The 18922-nt window shown below is 39.9% G+C and overlaps 1 protein-coding gene across 1 annotated transcript; it reads left to right on the top strand.

Annotated features, from left to right (window-relative positions):
* Positions 1-5939: 5939 nt before the first annotated feature.
* On the top strand, positions 5940-18566 carry slc40a1 (solute carrier family 40 member 1). The gene is made up of 8 exons (XM_004559234.4): positions 5940-6316; positions 6425-6492; positions 6775-6934; positions 7323-7438; positions 12760-12886; positions 13246-13491; positions 13589-14224; positions 15005-18566. Exons 1-8 carry the CDS (start codon positions 6283-6285, stop codon positions 15319-15321), a joined length of 1704 nt encoding a protein of 567 aa, XP_004559291.3. The 5' UTR covers positions 5940-6282; the 3' UTR covers positions 15322-18566.
* The last annotated feature ends 356 nt before the right edge of the window (positions 18567-18922 follow it).

Here is an 18922-nt window from a genome sequence, read left to right as displayed (position 1 = left end):
ACAAAAACTAAACCGACCACAGCCCTGTTGTGCTCCCAAAACGGTGATTACGACCATTGTTTCTTTGGTCACTCAGATGGTTGGTCATCTTTCTGTATCAGGTGTTGTGACCTTGATACCTCAAGAGCCATGCCTCGGGTATTTGGATTTTATCAGATTTTGTTGAAATACGACTGAGCTGTTCTTTAACACCTTCATTGCAACAGAGCACAAAAAAAGAGGAGAAGCATAAAGAATAGATGAATAAGAGATTTCCCATCTTGCACCTGGATCCCTTCTTTAGCTGCGGCTGGTAAATGTGAGACAACTTTGAGCCACAAGAGGCAGGTCATCCAAATATTTTTATCCAGGAGTACAAATTTAGCTGATGTAAACACAGCTTGTTGTTGCACATCCCGGGATCCCTTCAGGGACAGACGTACCTGCAGGTCACATGACCACAAAATGACAGAGCAGCCGCCCGACCGCTGATGACAGCTACCTGACACAGCGGCCCACTAATAGTGGAGCTGGTAATCTGTTTGTAGCGGCTCAGTGTGTGCAGGCTTTGAGACGGTTGGGCGCTCTGTAAAAGATCACAAAGGAACTGAAGCTCCTATTGTCATCACCCGGCTCAAAATACGTGCTTATGTTACCTGTCGCTGTCAGTTTTGCTCCCTCATGCAATGAGACAGCACAGTATGCATATGCACTGCATTTGTTTTCATGTGCATTCACAGAGCTTTGTCCTAAAATAACTCAACCTCCAACCTGCTTGGATCACACATTAAGAGTTAAATTTAGGGCTGGATTAATCTACTGGAAGGAACCTGGGCTAAAAGAAGCTGCACTGATTCTCTTTGTGTCTGTAAATTAGTGGATTTGTTAGTAATTACCAGTTATCATGGTAAAACTCAACATCAAAACCACCAAGTATTCTTAAACACAGGACCTCCCGGGGGGTGGCGTCTTCAGGGGGATCCCCTTTGGGTCTTCTGGAATGCAGGGTGGTGCTCTAGGGCCAAAAACTGTAGTTCCTTTAGTGGCCACTTGAGACTTCCTCCATAAATTAGTCAAGTCCCATAGACTCCCAACTCTACAGCAGAAATAAACAAGTTTACAACCTGCTACAAAAAACAGTTTTGGTCTATCTGATTAGTTTCACCCTCCATAATAAGCTTTTAGTAGGTTAATATTTTTCAAAGTCATCCAGCTAGATTTCGATAAGGCTCAAAGTTAGAGCTGTGTCCAGTTTGATTGAGGAATGTGCTGAGACAAGGAGCCGTAGCCAACTGCTTTATCTTCTCTGAGTTACTGAAATATACCTCTCCATCATGGCCTGTTTGCAGTTTATTAATTGCATCAATATCAAAGCCCTCTCACTCTTTGACTTGTCTTTGCAAGGGTTCGTTTCACCCCCTTGTCTATATTCAGTCTTTATTTTTATACAATTAAAGTTCATTGAGCTGCAGCAGCTTTGTGCAATACTGTACTAGTGTTATCTGATACCTTAGGTCTCCATAGACTTCCAACTCAAGAAAACAAACATGGAGAAGGAAAAAATACAAACATGAATGCTGAGTCCAAAACTAAAGTGTGGCGTCAGAGTGGCTGCTGGTGACACTGGTGGTAGGTACGACGTTTTTGTTATGTTCCTCGAGCTGTTTTAAGGTGCAGGCGGACACATTGTCCTGTGGGAGGAGACCACAGACATGCAGCGGTGCTATTTCCATACAAGTGCAGAGTTAGTCTGAAACAAATTTTAGGTGGACAGTGCTTGTCTAAGTAATATCCAAATGAAAGTCAGGTGTCTTGTCAGGATCATGACAAGAAGATCAATGTCAATAGTTTTAATGAAGCATACAAAAAATGTATAAAACCTTTAACCTCTTATCAGATGCTAAGTAAGCACATTTTCAGGAACTGGAAATTGTGATGTTTATTATTTTAGTACTACCGTTCATCTATTATTAACTTTTCCATTGGGTGTTCCAAAAAGGTGGAAAGTCCAGTGAGAGCATTGTATTTATATAATCCTAAGCAGGACACCGATAACCTGGTAAATTAATATCTTATTCACATTTCTTCTAAGTGGAAGGTGCTCGTATTAACAAGGATAAAATAATAAAATTATTAACAAATTACACAGCTTGCAGAAAGTTAAAAAAAAAACCCATCCACTTCTAGTTAGCAACTTTTAAAACCACGAATTAACAGTTTGCATCACAGACAACTCAAATATTAGATTTAAAGAGGTCATGAACCAGATTACATCTTAGCTTGGTACAGTAGATTTCTGGTTTTATATTTCTGCTCAGGTTAAGCTGTATCATTGAATGTAGAATTGTGCTTTGGAGCAGTTTTGCAACCTTTGGACAGATCCAACTCAGGCATCTGCTCTTTGATTTCTCTTGGAAATCCAACCTTGAATAAACTTTTCTCATGCCTATAAATAAGCAGGAAATGAGTGACCATCTCCTGCTTATACTACTTTACCCAGTGCAATAATATTTATGAAAGGAAGAAGATGAAGATCATTAAAACACATCACAAGCATTTTGGACATCGTAAACAATACTTTAGTGCCAAATTAGACGTGAATGCTCACCTATAAAGAATTCTGGAGATGCATTTGTTTTTATGCATCACAAAGCTGCAGTTTTTCTTTCTACACTCCAGAATGTGATGCAACCGGTCGACAGATTTTAGAGTAATTTTGCAACAAGGATTTAAGTAACCAACAGAACTGCAATGAGATCCTCCCACAAAGAGCAAAGAGGCTCTGCTTTGTCACATGTCATTTTGATGGACTGCGTTCAGTGTGTTTGTGGGTGTTTTTGACCTTGAGACAGATTAGGAGCTTCACAGAGTCCATTTTTGTTTTCATGCTTAAGCTTTCGTAACACCGCAGGGCTGAGGTGGTAAAACTGGAAGGTTTAGTTGAGTTTGTGCAAAGTTTTGTGTTGCAAATGGATAAAAACAACAGCTCTAAATTTGCATCAAACCCAACAAAAGTAAAGCACTTGATCTTTGTGGTATAATATGAAAGCCACATAGAACCTGCCCCCACAGGACCGAGCACAATACAGGGCTGTATGTGTGGGTATTATTCACTGGAGTGTGCTAAAAAAAAACCTCAAAAAACCTAAACTGTGTCACTGGAGAGCAGTCATGATGTTTCAGTGAGGGTCTCACTCAGCTGATCAGAGTTCATACAATGTGCAGTTAAAAGAGACATACATGCAGGTGTTCACTGAGTGTTTATTGCGGCCCGAGGAGGCTTCATCCATGCAAGCTGTAATTACAGCTGTAATACTGTTCTGTTGACAAAGTGCACGAATGCAAGTCATCCGAATGTGCACTATGTACACAAGTTTTACCTCCAAACTCACCTGCAGCAGCAAGCAGGAGGTAAACAGCTCCACTAGGTCAGCGCAATAACCAAAAGTTTCTTTTGTATGTGGTATCACGTGGGCAGAAAACGCTCCATTAATCTTTAACCTTTGATATAACTCTGCTCTCCCTTGGTCTTTGGCTTTTCTCTGATTCAATTTAAAAGAAAGAATGGCATGCAAAAGAATCATACTAGATCTAAAACTTTTAACATATTTTCACAAAAGAATACTTATACTTCAATGAAGCACTAATAATATTTGGAAACGGTACAAATGTGTAGGTCACACATGCGTCATGGTGTTTTAATGCATCAGTTAAAATTTATGTAAGTGTTTTAAAGCATTTAAATGCCTTGTATATACAATATGTAACTTTAAATACCATAGACTGCATATCAAAGATGGCCAAAGAAATTGTGACATCATAATGTTGAGCAAAGTCCAGGGTGAACATTTTCACCTTCACTATGTTCCCGTTTTGAAACCAGATGTCACAAGCTACATGCGTGCAGAGAATTGTTAATCACGTGCTGAAGCAAACTGTGGTTTATGCTTCTTTCAGACTCCAATAAAAAACACAATTTACAAAGTGAACTTCATGTTCCACTTCATGTGGGACTGCTGAACTATACAACCAGAGGAGTCGCCCTCTGCTGGCCATTAACAGAAAATCATGTTTAAGGGACTTCCACATTGGATTCTGGATCTGTGAACAACTTATAAAATCTGTGTTGTAGAAGCAAGTCTTGCCACTCATTCAGTTATCTAAATTAACTTTATTGTGGTCACCAGAACATAAAATTGTTATAATGACATATATGTCATATAAAAAAAACACATGCTTAAACAGTTTGTTGACTTTTACGCTTTCACCACCATCTTTGCTGATGCAGAACTTTCCAGTATGTTTTATTTCTAATCCTTTCAACTATATTTTAACTGTATTTTAATATCTATTAAAATATGCTTTGGGGTTGTCTACCATATCAGATCAGAAGCTGGCAAGTGGTTGCTGGTGGTTGTTGGTACTATCAGTCACACAGAAGGTGCTGCTCCAAAAACATCCTTATGATTGCAGATTGTTGCTGTTCGTTGTACTTTGAATGGAAGATGCAGAACTGTCTACAACACCCTCCAACTAATAGTAAAATTGAAATAAAACTTTTAAAAGTGCAAAAAACATTCACCTTCAAAGTAAAAGTTGTGCCTCTGTGTTCCAGACATGTTTCAAAAGGTGGTGCTTTTATTTTGAAGACGGATTTTCTCTGTTTGTGCTTTTGTTGCATTTTTCACAGTTTCATAGATGTTTGGAGAGACTTTGGTGAGTGTTTGCAGTCGGTGTCTTCCATGCAAATTACGGTCGACTGCTGCAATCTGCTAGAGAAGAAAGCGATTGCAAAGATTTTTGTGGTGCAGCAATTTGCACTTCTTTGTGACTAATTTCAGCAACCTCAAGCAACCACAGAGAAACTGGTTGAGGAATACAGATTTTTCCCTGGCAACCAGTTTTGGCAAATGGTCACAGCAAAAATGTCAGATAATTGGTTAGTGGTCACTTCAATCTAAAACTTCAACAGGCCTTGATATTCTCCTGATTTTCTTTCGGCTGTTCTCTTTAGGGGTCACCACAGCGGATCATCTCCCTCCATCTTAACCTATCCCTAGCACCTTCCTCTGTGACACAACCCCCCTGCATCTTTGAACCTCCTCTGTGGTCTTCCTCTTCCTTGCTAGGCAGTTCTATATTCATTGTAATCCATTTTCAATAAATTAAATTGAGTTTAATTTATATAGCACCAATTTAGAACAACAGTGGCCTCAATCTGCTTTATAATCTAAAGACCCTACAATATTAGACAGAAACCCCAACAATCAGACGACCCCCTATGGTCAGACAGTTGGCGACAGTGGGAAGGAAAAACTCCTTTTTAACAGGAAGAAACCTGCAGAACCCCCGCAAGGAGGGAAAGCCTTATATTCAACACATTTATTACTATTCACATTTTTTTAATTGTCTTTCAAAATATTTAAGATAAAAACATTGTTAATGTATTTTTTAGCTAACAATTTTAACTGTCATGCATGCTATTAGCTAATAATTTCAATTTCGTGTCCATTATAGTTACCCAACAGTTTAATTTCCTTATTTATATCTTTATTATTTTTCTTAAATGTCTGTATAAAACTTGAATTTCTTTTCAATAATAATGATCATCATCATCATCATAATAATAATAATAATAATAATAATAATAATAATAATAATAATAATAATAATAACAAGAATAACAAGAATAACAATAATAGTAAATAATCATGCATGTTGCTAGGAGGTAAACAAGTGGAGGAGGGGAGCATTTAAAACCGAAGCTCACCTTTGTGAGAGGAACCGGAGGGTTTAACTGTAACAAGGTAACAATGACACCATTTTCTGCTCCTATAGTGCATTTTTTTCTTTTTCTTCTTTTTTTTTTCTTTAAGTAGGCAGGACCGCGTCTGTTTTTGACACAGGGGTAAAGAAAGGGCAGTCACGTGACCGCGCGGGGTATATTCGAGGCGGGTCGTAAACAGAGCAGCAGCAGCTGCGGAGAGCAGAGCCGAGCAGACAGTCCACAGGAGCCCAGCTGACAGGAGCTCGTCTCCCGGTTTCGTGTCCCTGCGACCCACCCGGCCTTTCGGGCTATAAAATCATTTCTTTCCAACTTCAGCTACAGTGATAGCTAAGTTTGGAGAGGAGAAAAAGGGAGAAACGCCGTGTCTTCTTTTGTTTTTTCCGGTTATTGTGTCAGTTAGGTGCAGAGGTAGTCGGAGTCGACCTCCTTTTGCATTACAAAAGGGGATCTAGCAGAAAAGAGAGAATATATATTAGACATATCAAGCCGGTTGTTTCTATCTGAAGAGCTTTAAAATGGATAACTCTGGAACTAAAAAGACGTGCATGGGTGAGTTGTTTTTCTGTTGCAGGAGAAATTACTGAATATTTCCCAGGAGAGGAGCCTGAGTGTCACAGATGGGTATCGAACACCAGCTGTAACATGTTTTCTCCACAGAATCCACCCGAGACTTCTTCACCTCGGCCAAATTTCTCATCTACATGGGCCACGCTCTGTCAACATGGGTGAGCACACACTGTTTATAACCAGCATTGTATTATAACCATGCTCATGTCCATCTAACTGACATCACACAGTAAATGTATGCATGTTCACCTTGATGACTATATTTATTTGTGGCCATCCAGTGTTAAATCAAACCTAATGCGTTATTAGTTTTGTTATTGCTGTTTTATATGTCATTACAACTGTGCAAACTCATTTATTTTTGCACCTGCAGCTAGCCACACAGTACTCTATTTACAAATAGCTTTAAATATCTGAATATCTGAATTTAAATTCCTCAGGGTGACCGGATGTGGAACTTCGCTGTGGCAGTTTTCCTGGTGGAGCTGTACGGGAACAGCCTGCTGCTCACTGCCGTGTATGGGCTGGTGGTGGCTGGCTCGGTGCTCCTGCTGGGAGCCATCATCGGGGACTGGGTGGACAAAAACCCCAGGCTTAAAGGTAAGTTTAATCTGGGTTATGTGTGGCACTTTTTGGCTCAGTTTGGTGGGCTTGAATTGGGTTTCTGGCAGTTCTTTTCGCTGGTCAGATGTCACAACACCTCTGACATTTGGCCCATATAAGGGCCAGGACCTGTAGCTTGCCCTGAGTCAACACCGTCAGCCAAGGACAAAGAAAACTGTAAATAGTTACTGCAGCCTGGGATGTAAAACCAGGTGTTTGACTGTGAACATGAATTCCCTTGAACACAGACATTTAACAGTTAAACTGGAAAATAATTACACAGAAGAATTTGGCAAAGACATGAAATGAGCTTCTTTGCACCATAATGAATGTGTTGTGTCTGATCAGATCTCTGTCCCTAATGCCTGTCGTGGTCTTTCCACAGTGGCCCAGACTTCGCTGCTGGTCCAGAACAGTTGTGTCATCGCGTGCGGGGTCCTCCTCATGCTTGTTTTCCAGTTCAAAGACCAGCTCACGGAGCTCTACAATGGATGGATTCTGGTAAGATCCCCTGTCCTGTTTCAACCTGTTTTGGTGGGGATTTGCACTGAAAGCATTTTTACCTCCTTTCTTTAAGCTGAGGTTGAAACGTTCCTACTTTCACTCACTGATGCGAGTTCCCCTGTCAGTGTGATTTATGGAGTGAGCACAGCTTATCCACAGAGGATTGCAACAGCTCCACTAGAATTTTTTAATGTTCATTTGAACTCAAGTTAATCATCTTGAAATCATAAACTTATTATAAGCAAATCGATGAACAAAATCTGTAGAATTTACACTTGAGTATTTAATGCTTTAGTGGGTTTTTTTAAAGCAGTAGAAAGAGCCTGTTTCTAAAATATTTGTGGGTGTAACCTGTCTTATCAAACGACTATCAGGACACAGCCTGAAGTGGACTCCCACAGATACTTACTGAAGCATCAAAAATAGTAAAAAAAAAATTTAATAGAAAATTTAAAAAGAAAGAGGCCTATCAGATAATTTATTCTAATGCAAACTAAAAGCACCTATTCACTTCAATATATCAAATAATTCAAACACAGTTAACAGCGGAAAAACAGTAAAATGTGAAAGTGAAAATGAGTAATACACATAATTAGTTTGTAGTACACCAATCAATTATTTAGATATTTAAACTTTTTTTCTTTCAAATCTAATCCGGTGTACACATGACTGCTGATGAGTACAAATTTCTCTCTAACAGACTGAACTTCTGTTTTTATAATAAATAAGAAATCAATAATTCCTCATTTAAGTTTCCTCTTTCTCTCTGCTCATGATTTCAAGGGAAAGACCCAACAGTTAACACCAAAGCAAGTTAAAATTTCAAGACATAGCAGTATTCATATTTGCAAAACTCTTTCTATTGTCATCAGTTCCTCCTTAAAATAAATAACGCCGCTCTTGAGGCAGTTGGACAAAACATGGCACTTGAACTGAGTTTACATGAAGTTTATTCTGAATAAAATCAGTCAAATCCGAGAAAGGTTCCCATAGTTCAGTGAACCTTGGGAACCTTACATTCATACATTCATACTATGAATATTTTCTAGGCCCTCAGAGTACACAGGAGTGGGCCCGTTTTCACTCTGTTAAATGAGTTTTATCCCAAATTTCTAATCCCTCATAACTTTTATAAGTACCAATGATATTCACATTAAAGTTCTGTTAAAAACTGTACCTGGATCAGGTAGCACTACTCATGTCCGTTAAACCATTGGTGCTCATGTAAGGGAACAAGGTAGGTCTGAAAAATTAATTAAGGCCTTTATTTTACACAACTGAAGTACTTGTAAATTACACCATCACGTAGCAGCTTTTGTCTTCTTCAGGATGTAACTTGAAGAAGCGAAAGCTGATAAGCTTTGGTGATAAGCTGCTACGTGTTTCATAGCAAATCCAGCACCTTGTACTACGAAAGAGTTTATCATACAAAGCTGGTTATCACCTCAGACCTGCACGTTCACATGATCATATGACTCGTCCAGAGAAAGCAATCCCTATGAGTGTCACCTACTCCAGTCAGAGACATTATCACATTATGATCAAATGGTGATCACAAATCTCTAAAAAACATTTTTTTTTTAAATATAACAGCAAAACGCAACATTGTTGTTAAAAAGAAACAGTTAATGCAGAAAACCATTATTCTGATCTTTAGTGTACAGAGCAGTAAAATAAAAATTTTAATTACACTTAATTATTTTCTGGCTGAGGCTGAGGGTTTTTTTTCCCTGCTGTGGAGTCTTTACTATTTAAGGGTTTGAGAGTAAAGATTAAATACAAAATCAATATTCAAATGTAGTTTACACATTAGATATGATGTCAGCAATTAAAGTGGAGGTGTCCTGGTTATGATCAAATGTTAACGATTAAAGTAAAATAAAATTGTTGTAGAGTTTTGATTGCCAACAGATAAAAAAAACAAAATGAAATAAAGTTGCGTCAAAAGATCTATATTTATCAGGGAAACACAAAGACATTAAAATGCTCCTATTCTCCTCGTAATGAAATCTTTTAGGAATGGTGATGCTGTTTTCTGAAGATTGGTCAGTAGGAGTTAATTTCATACCTGTTGGTTTTCATCTGAAACTTAACGTGCTCTGGAGCAGGTTACCATGGCACGTTAAGACGTAAATCACCTTCATAGTACTGTACAAAAATGAGATTTTTTTCCTTAGATTGTGACACTTGGAGTGGCTGTGAAGTTGACTTATTTTTAGTTTTAACAGAGTTTTTCAGCCCTGAAAATTTCAGATGTATATCTCATTTGATTATGAAGGTATGAGGGCTCAAAATATTGGAAAAATCCAAAAATTTGAATACAGGTTCAGCAACTCTGAAAACATTCAAAGTGTGCTGGTAAAGATTTGCTTTGGATCAATTAAATAAACTAAGATTGAAATAATTAGCTGATTCTGAAGGAGTCATGTGGAGGATTACTCAGATTTATTTATTTATTAATGCATTGATCCAAGAATGTCCACATAAACTTCTCTGTAGCTAAATCTGTACTTGACTTCAGTTTTTCTCCCTGAATGCAGATGTGAAGCATTACAGTTAAAAAGTGAAACACTTCCAGGAGAAAGTCAGCAATGACTTTCTCTAAAGTTTGATTTCACTTCAAGACGAATCTTGAATCTTGAGTAAAGGGGGTTAGAAAACAAGTAGATTCTCAAGCCTGCAGTAGATTTAACATACGAGTACATACATACTACAACAGGAAAGCTACTGGGGACCAGGTGTTTCAGTTATTTCTTTTTTACACTTGTTGAGCTATGTGACTAAACAGGAGCTCCCTCACTGTCAATATTTTGATCTCCGCGATCCAGAGATCCAGAACTGCAAACTGTTCAAGTTTCCGTTCATCACAGGAGACGGGTTTGGGTGTCGGGTTGAAACACAGAAGCCCTCCAGCGTTGTTCTTTTGTGTTTGAAGTATCTGTGGGAAAATGGGGCTATTTCTCTAGCGGTCAGAGAGTTCAGAGGGCTGGCTGTTGTCGGAGTGCTGGTGGAGGCGGTGAGAGACTGGTGAAACAGGAGATTTAGTGTCTTGCTGAACGCTGTGCAGTCAGCAGGTTGTTCAAGGCCAGTCACATGACACAGAGAGAAATGTGGCTGGGCCTGCTGAAGCATTTCTGTTTTTTTATTGTTTCTATACTGACCAGAGCAGCTGTGTGAAAATGCATGCACAGACCCACAAACAGAGTCTGCTTCAGAAAAATGTGCAGTTTCTGCTGAAATTTTTAATTTTAACTAATGATATAGATTTTTTTTTCAACAGGAAGTTATTGATTTGACACGTAGTGGGAACGGTTGACATTTGATTTCATTCTTAAAGAGCTAATCAGGTCGGATTTTGAGAGTTAGAAAAAGTTGAGAAACTCATGTTCCCTTTACCCTTGACACCTTCTGTTGAGGGATCTGGTCCATGCTTTGCAGCCAGTTAAAATGACCCACTTTTTGAAGACAAGTTCCTGAAGATGTTCATCACTGTGACAGATTCCATCTGAGCTTGTTGGGCTTCATACTCTCAATTGACACTCAGCTCACACTGCCGTCTCTCTATTATCCACTGTGGTGTAGCCAACATTGACATTTTTCTAGTGTTTGTTTTTGTAAGTTTTGGCATTTACTGCAGATTGTAGCGGAGTGCACAACCTTACGTAATTTATGTTTAGCCTCATCGTATCTTTAATAATTACTCTGGTGGTGTTTCCCCTTGGTAGACTGCTTAGTGGGTCCGGGTGATGCCCCCCCCCCCCAGGTTAGTCAGGACTAGCTTCCCTGTCATCAGACTTAGACATTTGGGGTCAGTTGGTGTCTATTCAGTATGTTTTTAGATGATTGAACACTTGCTGGGAAGCTTTTTCTGCCCTTCAGTCAGCTCTAGCCTCTATCTTTTGTTCTCCCGTCTCATATTTCCTACTGCCCCTCCCCCCTTAAACCGTCACAGCAGAAACAAACATGACCATAAATGACTGCAAAATGGAGAGTATAACCCTGTGATAAAATTTCACAAAGGCACAAAAATTAGGCAAGCTAGATAAATAAAAACATGCATTTTAAATCTTTTTTAAAAATATATTTATCTGTTCCCTTGGCTAAACTGTGCAGCTGTACTGGAACAGGAATGACTACTTTGGACCCCTCCTCCACCCTAGAAACAACTCCTTTTTAAGTCAAAGGTCAAATCAGTATGGATCAATACAGATCCATCAGTGATGAAACATAAATGTCTCTTCTAATGGGAGATTTTGTCCCAGTATTTTAAATGGGAAACATGGAAAAGGGGACCATAGCCCAGAAAAAAATCGGTGAAATTCAGTGATTTAAAGGGTTGACAGGTAAAATAAAGCTTAAGACTGCGCTGTCCAACAGATCGAGAAATTAAGTTAATGGTGTTAATTCTTTCATTGGAAATCCAAAGAGTTGGAGAATCAGTGCTAAAGCTGGCTCTAGCTATCCTCTAAAAAGCAACAGTGGACTCATGTGTACTTTCTCTGACACTCCAACCAAACCCCGTATTGGATTTAGATTCAACCACATGCTAAATAGGCAGATTTTCATAAACCAGAACATGCCACGAGGTACACATCAAGCTTGGGACTGCAGGCTTTTCTTTTTGGGTGTTCCAAAAAAGATGTTAACCTGAACTCGAACCTGAATTCTTGATGGGTTTATGGATGACCTTGTAAATGTTAAACGTTAAATAAAAATCATAATCTAAAATAATAATATATTATTTTAGAATATATAAAATAATCATGCTTTAGTTGAAGGCAGCTGGACTCCTTTTAGGTGTTTCATGTCATCTGAAAGGCTGAGGAGTTGCAGGTGTTTATCTTCTTATAGGGCTGTGATCTTGGAAATTGTCAAGACACGCCCAGACGTGTGAGGACGTTTGTGAGTCATTAAGGTCACAGTGGTGGAGGTGTGAATGGCAGCTCAGTTGCCTAGGAAGGGATCTCAAGATTGTTTTACAGGTAACTGATAGCTGGTGACATAGGCCACCAGTTCGGTTCAAGGATAGCCGCTCCAGTTGAACCTAAATTGTCTCCTTTTTTCCTCTGAGTTTGTTGGTCTTGAGGAGATTGTGTAAATCAACATAACTCAAATATGTGTTCATCGAAAAGGACTGAACTGTGTAGCTTTGTGGCTTAATACTGAGGTTTTTGGACTACAATGGAATTCGATGACATGAGGGAGTTAGATCTATCCGATTCTTAGTTTTTCATGTTTCATGGGAGTATTTGTCATTTTATCACACAAAGTCAGTCCAAATATAAAACTACTGTTACATTTTTTTTTATCATTTTCAGACAACTTGCTACATCCTGGTCATCACCATCGCCAACATTGCCAACCTTGCCAGCACGGCCATGTCCATTACCATCCAGAGAGACTGGGTGGTTGTTGTAGCAGGTCAGGACAGCAGCAAGTTGGCAGGTAGGTGTTTGCTATCGACTGGTGGCTTATCTTCAGATGTAGGCCTCATATGATCTGTTATCAGGTCACATGTTCAGCTGGGAGGACTTTGAACCCCGGATGCTGACTCGCTCACATTTCTTTTTCTTTTTTTTTATGTCACTGCAGTTTTCCATTGATTGTGACAAGCTGCTAGAAAGATTTGGTCACATGGTGCACAACACTTTGAACTGGTTGACCCTTATCAATCCGCTTGTGCTAGTTCTTAGTTTATATTACTGTAAACACGAATTTTAAGACCATAATCAGCTTTTTTATATCAATGTGTTAAATTAGCTGTTAAACTAACTAGCTTCTACTTCCACTCCCTTGTCAAACAGATATGAATGCCACAGTGCGGATTATTGACCAGCTGACCAACATCCTGGCTCCCATGTTAGTGGGCCAGATTATGGCCTTTGGCTCTCATTTCGTTGGCTGTGGCTTCATCTCTGGCTGGAACCTGTGCTCCATGTGTGTGGAGTACGCACTGCTGTGGAAGGTCTACCAGAAGACGCCCGCACTGGCTGTGAAAGCTGGACAGAAGGAGCAGCAGCAGGAGCTCAAACAGCTCAGCCCTACAAAAGGTAAGTGCAGCATTATCTGTTTGTATCGTTGGGGAATAAAACTGACTGTGTTTTAGATTTGGTAATCGAGAACCTCCATTATTCTGCCCTTTGACAGATTTGGAGAATGGCCAGAGTCCCGAGGAGTCATCTCAGCCACTTATGAACGAAACCTCCGTTGTTGCCAAGTCTGACTCTCCCAAACAGCGCAGCTGTTGCTACCAGATGGCTGAACCTGTGCGCACCTTCAAGGCCGGCTGGGTGGCCTACTACAACCAGAACATCTTCTTCGCCGGCCTTTCACTGGCCTTTCTTTACATGACGGTGCTGGGCTTTGACTGCATCACCACAGGCTACGCCTACACACAGGGCCTCAATGGCTCGGTGCTCAGTCTGCTGATGGGAGCCTCGGCCATCTCGGGCATCTGCGGCACCGTCGCCTTCACTTGGGTTCGCAAGAAGTGTGGCCTGATCCGCACTGGCTTCATCTCCGGCATGGCCCAGCTCTCCTGCCTCATACTGTGTGTCATCTCAGTCTTCGCTCCTGGAAGCCCCTTCGACCTCAGCGTCTCACCCTTCCAGGACCTCTACACCCATCTGATTGGAGAGAAGACCCTGCCTGAAGCTGTCCACAGCCTGACCGGTGGAAACATCACTATGCCTACTACTGCCGCACCAACCCAAGAGCTGCCACCTATGCAGTCCTACATGTCTGTTAGTCTGCTGTTTGCTGGCGTAATTGCTGCTAGAGTTGGTGAGTGAAGTAGTTTATTTTTTTTCCCAATCTGGGAATACTTGCTGTATTTTAGATGCGGTGCAGAGATTTACCAAAATGGATTAGTACGCCAGCTATTAGTGGCCGAGTCCAGATGGAGAAGAATACGTCTGAAATCAGGAGTCAGTGGACGTTTGGAGAATTTTAAAGGCTTAAAAAACATTGTTAGTTTTGACTTGCATCTCTCTCTTATTTCGACTGTACTTTTATGCTACACTATTGTATTTCAAGTCGTGCAACAACAGGGTCGGTCATACTGTTGTTTGATAGGTCTTCCAAACAAAATTTCTATAAAAACACCTGCTGGAGATGATCAGTGTAGGGCCAGAAGCAGTTATTAAGTGGACTCCAGGGAAGGTCTCACTGCACATTATAGTCATAACACTGGTAATAAAAAAGGTCCACGCACCCCAAAGTGCTGATGTCCATTTTCTTAGGTGTGTTTATTTTATTCGTTAGGAAATTGGAGTGTTCAGGAACTGCTGCTCATGCTTTATTGGCATGTTCATTTCCTCTGACCAGATAGCAAATTTTCAAAATTATCACTTCCAGACAGGTGACTCAAGCAGCTTGACAAGTTGGACTGTTATATAACTTGTAAGAATGTCCCACAGGACCTCTGCAGTATCTGCAACCTTTGATGCCAGTAATATTGCCTCATTATTCCTAGTAGAGCTACTGTTGAGTACTGAAGCGGTTTTATTATGGATATAAAAAGATTATTAGAGCTGACTGTTGATCTTTGCCTCTGCCCTGCAGGTCTGTGGTCTTTTGACCTGACAGTGACCCAGCTCATCCAGGAGAATGTGATCGAGTCAGAGCGAGGTGTGATCAACGGCGTCCAGAATTCCATGAATTACCTCTTAGACCTTCTGCACTTCATCATGGTGATTCTGGCCCCAAACCCAGAGGCCTTTGGCCTTCTGGTCATCATCTCTGTCTCCTTTGTGGCCATGGGCCATATGATGTACTTTCGGTTTGCCTTCAGGAGCCTGGGCAACCGCCTCTTCCTCTGCTGCTCGCCGGAGCAGAAGGTGGAGGCAGTTGACAATCCTTCACTTCCTACCACCGTCTAATCCCATTAAAGAGACTCTGTCCTGGGTACATACATCTCAAACCTTACACTAGCCCTGCATCTTATTTATCTCACTAACATCTTAGCTTGTAGCTGGCAGAGTGCTAACGTAAAGCGTAGACAACATGCTATCGGTAGCCATTAACCATTAGCAGTAGCAGAGGAGTAGAAAGTGTTAGAAAGTAGTGAAAGTTTAGATAATGCAGGGGTTTCTGTAGCGTTTTCAGTCTGGGAGTCAGATGAGCGCCTCAGCCATACACCTATGGATCCACGCTCCTTAACACATGCATGCGCTGTCCAACAGGGGTCCATCGCTTCTGGGTGCTGTTGGAGAAATCATGGACAGTGCAGTGTAAAATCCTCTCCACCTAACAGCCCGCATGTAGCTGTAAAGATGTCTAAAAGGTGCTTCAGCAAAAAAAAGGGCAGAATGAGAGAGAAATCTCATAGAGGAAGCTGAGATCCTGACAGTCAGGACACCACTCGGGTTGCCTCTCAGTTTGGGTTCGTTGGTGCTGTCGCTGCATCCGCTCACTGTTCTCTCATAGACTTCTTTCTGTGCTGGCTTACATATATATATACGTGTGTGTGATGAGCAGGTTGTGGATACTTTTTATTTAACCAAACAGAAAACTGGGATCTTGTCTCTTTAATGTGTGGTGTTGAGCATTTAGCTGTGTTTATTCAGGAAATGCAGGCGGTGGTTTTTGTAATGACTGTATCATCAGTATTGTGTTGTGTGCTTGCAGTTGTGCCATATGAAACACAAACATCCTATGCACCCTTATCAATAGCTCGCAGTTACCAAAGTTAAAGTCCATACATGGCTTAAAAGGAAGTGAGGGAAACCAGTTTTGGCTGTCTAAGCATTCCAAATATACACAATATTTTCCATCCAGTGAAAATCTTACTGTATCTGAACCCACTTGTAGATTGTATCTAATCTTTTTTTTCTGGTAGTTTACAATTATATGAAGATGTGTTAGGGCCGTTCTAGGATTGTGGTGAATTTTTGTGGAAAGAAACTCCAAGACTAAAAAGCTGTAAAATCACACTAAAACAAATATGAATATACAAAAACACAAAAGTGCCAGAAAACGGACATCACTTACGAGGAAAAGAGAGAAAAAAAAGTTGTAAATTTATGGGAAATACAATTTTTGAGAAAGTTGTCTAGAAAAAAAGAGGTCATAAATATGTGAAAAAAATTACAACTGCATAATAATCTTCTGCATAATCACAAATGCAGAAGAAAAGTCAAGATTTCCTGAGATTAAGTAATAAATTAGTCAAAGAAATTTAGGTATTCTTTGAGATTACAAAACTACCTCTTTAGTCTCTAAAATTTACATTTTAAATTTGTGAGAAGAAACTCTTAAAATTGCAAATTTATCAGAAAAAAAACCAGTATTTTGACATTAAAGAAAAAATTCTTTATATTCTCTAAAATAAAAATAAATTTATTGTGTGTACTAGAAAAATATATTTTTTGAGAATTTAGTCATACATTTATGAAGATTACAATTGGACTCGAATGTGTTTAGTTTAGTTCTCTTAAAGAAGTTGTAAATTTATGATCTGGAAAAAATTTAAAATCTGGAAAAAGTCGTAATGATTCTGATTATAATGTTTTTAAGCTAAAATTAATGAGAAATTAAAACTCTTACAGAATATTAAGATATACAGTGTTGTATAGATTTACAACTTTAATAAAAAGAAGATATATCCAAGTTTCTTTCCAAATTTCTTTTTACATTTCTTTTATTTCATTTTTTTCCCTCAGAATACCACCCTTACCTCCACAAGTTTTGTTTTTTGTTTTTTAAAACTTGAACGGCTCTAGCATGGATTCATATGAACATCTTAGTCTTTTGAGTTCTCTGGAGTGATTTTTTTCCAGTGATTGTCTATAACTCAGGCACTTTACGTGATTGACTTCTGTCTTTACACCTAATGCGTGATCAGGCATTAGTTCAATATGATTTTGCACAAATCTGAAGTCCCGACTTCACCCAAAACCCTCCGCACCATGCACAGTAATGCGTTCTCTCTTCAGATGTCGTTGTTTGGCGGGAGGGTACTACGGCACATATTGCAACACCCAGCACTACTACCACATGGTCATGAGGGAAAAATAACCTACCCGAGTTCCTGTGAAAAACAGCCTCGGTTTACCTCAGGCGCTCCCACGTTTCCTCAAAAAGCTACTCAGGGATCTGAGTCAGCAGGTCTTATCTGAAATCACTTTATGGCACTAAAACCCTCAACTTTTATTCAGCCGGGGTTGAAAACGTCCCCATTTAGGGATTTTTGGCGCTTCTGCATGCCGTTTTTGCCATGAAGTGATTAAACAAATTAAAAAGTTTAATTTTTTAATGAATGTTTCCAGACCTTTACAGAATCACTATAATACAGAAATATCTATATAAAGAGCGTAGCATTGAAAGCCCCAAAGGTCTATTTTGTTCCCTGTAGAGTCAACCCTTCAGTTGTAAGTGGAATAACATGTTGTCTGCTTACCTTGCATTTTTACCTGTATCCTTTCCACCTCTGAACCTCCGAAATTTCACACGCCTTAATGGAAACCAGACTCGCCACACTGGCCGGTGCTCGCAGATGAAAAGGTTAACCACAATTCCAGCCGCGGAGGGTAGACGTGTTTGGGTTGGAAGGCGAGTTAACCGCACCAGGTGTGGGAGAACAGAGGGCCATTTTGTAGGGCCCGTGAAACAGGATGGAGGAGCTTTATTTTCATGTTCCACCTGCTTCACATTCAGTCTGCGCACGGGAACAAAAGCAGCTCTCAGAACAGGTCTGCTGATTCAGGAATATCCCACATGGTCATGAATGCTATATTTTCTAATGTAAATATATTTAGCTGTGAGTCGATACAAACTTAATTGGAAAACAGAAAATCAGAGTGTATACTGTTGTTGTGCTGTTTGAAAACTTTTTTTTTTTTACATTTTTATATATGTAGTGTCAACACTTTGTGATTCTTTTTTCTGTAAGCTGTAGTTCCTTTTCATTTGAGCACATCTGTATTTTATTGCTTTCATCTCTTTCTACAAACATATACATATAAATAAAACTCTATATATCAGTGTTATTGTAGTTTGATAGAATAAAAGCACCAAATCATTAAGAAATCCTTTTTGTGTAATAATCACACTCCCCTGAATATCAGGAGGTTTGTATTGGTTGTAGTGCATGATATGTCTTAAATAAAGAAAACCTTTACAATCACTTCTCTGTAAAGTCGTGTTTGTGTGTGTGCCAGTCTTGGCCTTGGCTGCCACTGTGTGAGGTCACATACCACAGCAGAGTTAGCAGCTAATTTCCTTTTTCTCCAGGCAGCCGGTGCTGAACTGAGCCAGGTGACCTGAACTTCAACACAAAAGAGTGAGCTGGATTTGCATAACATGAGCAACAAATGAGCATTTGAGGCTCAGGCACATTAGCGAGCTTCAACTTTAATGAGGGTGGCCTCATCACTCAGCGTCCTGTAGCGCGTCCTGTCCTCGCTGCTCGGCACTGTGCAGCCTGAAACCCATTTGCCATATCATACCAGCACTGGCAGGTCCACCACTGACACCCTGTGC

The sequence above is a fragment of the Maylandia zebra genome, linkage group LG16 (assembly GCF_041146795.1).
Source record: "Maylandia zebra isolate NMK-2024a linkage group LG16, Mzebra_GT3a, whole genome shotgun sequence".
NCBI classification, from domain to species: Eukaryota; Metazoa; Chordata; class Actinopteri; order Cichliformes; family Cichlidae; genus Maylandia; species Maylandia zebra.
This window is presented reverse-complemented; position numbering and strand designations above follow the sequence as displayed.

Excerpts from the sequence above, each read along its gene's own strand:
- slc40a1 (XM_004559234.4), top strand. The coding sequence starts at position 6,283 with ATGGATAACTCTGGAACTAAAAAGACGTGCATGG. Across the intron at positions 6,493-6,774 it reads GCCACGCTCTGTCAACATGG|GGTGACCGGATGTGGAACTT; the intron begins GTGAGCACACAC and ends TAAATTCCTCAG. Across the intron at positions 12,887-13,245 it reads GGACAGCAGCAAGTTGGCAG|ATATGAATGCCACAGTGCGG; the intron begins GTAGGTGTTTGC and ends CTTGTCAAACAG.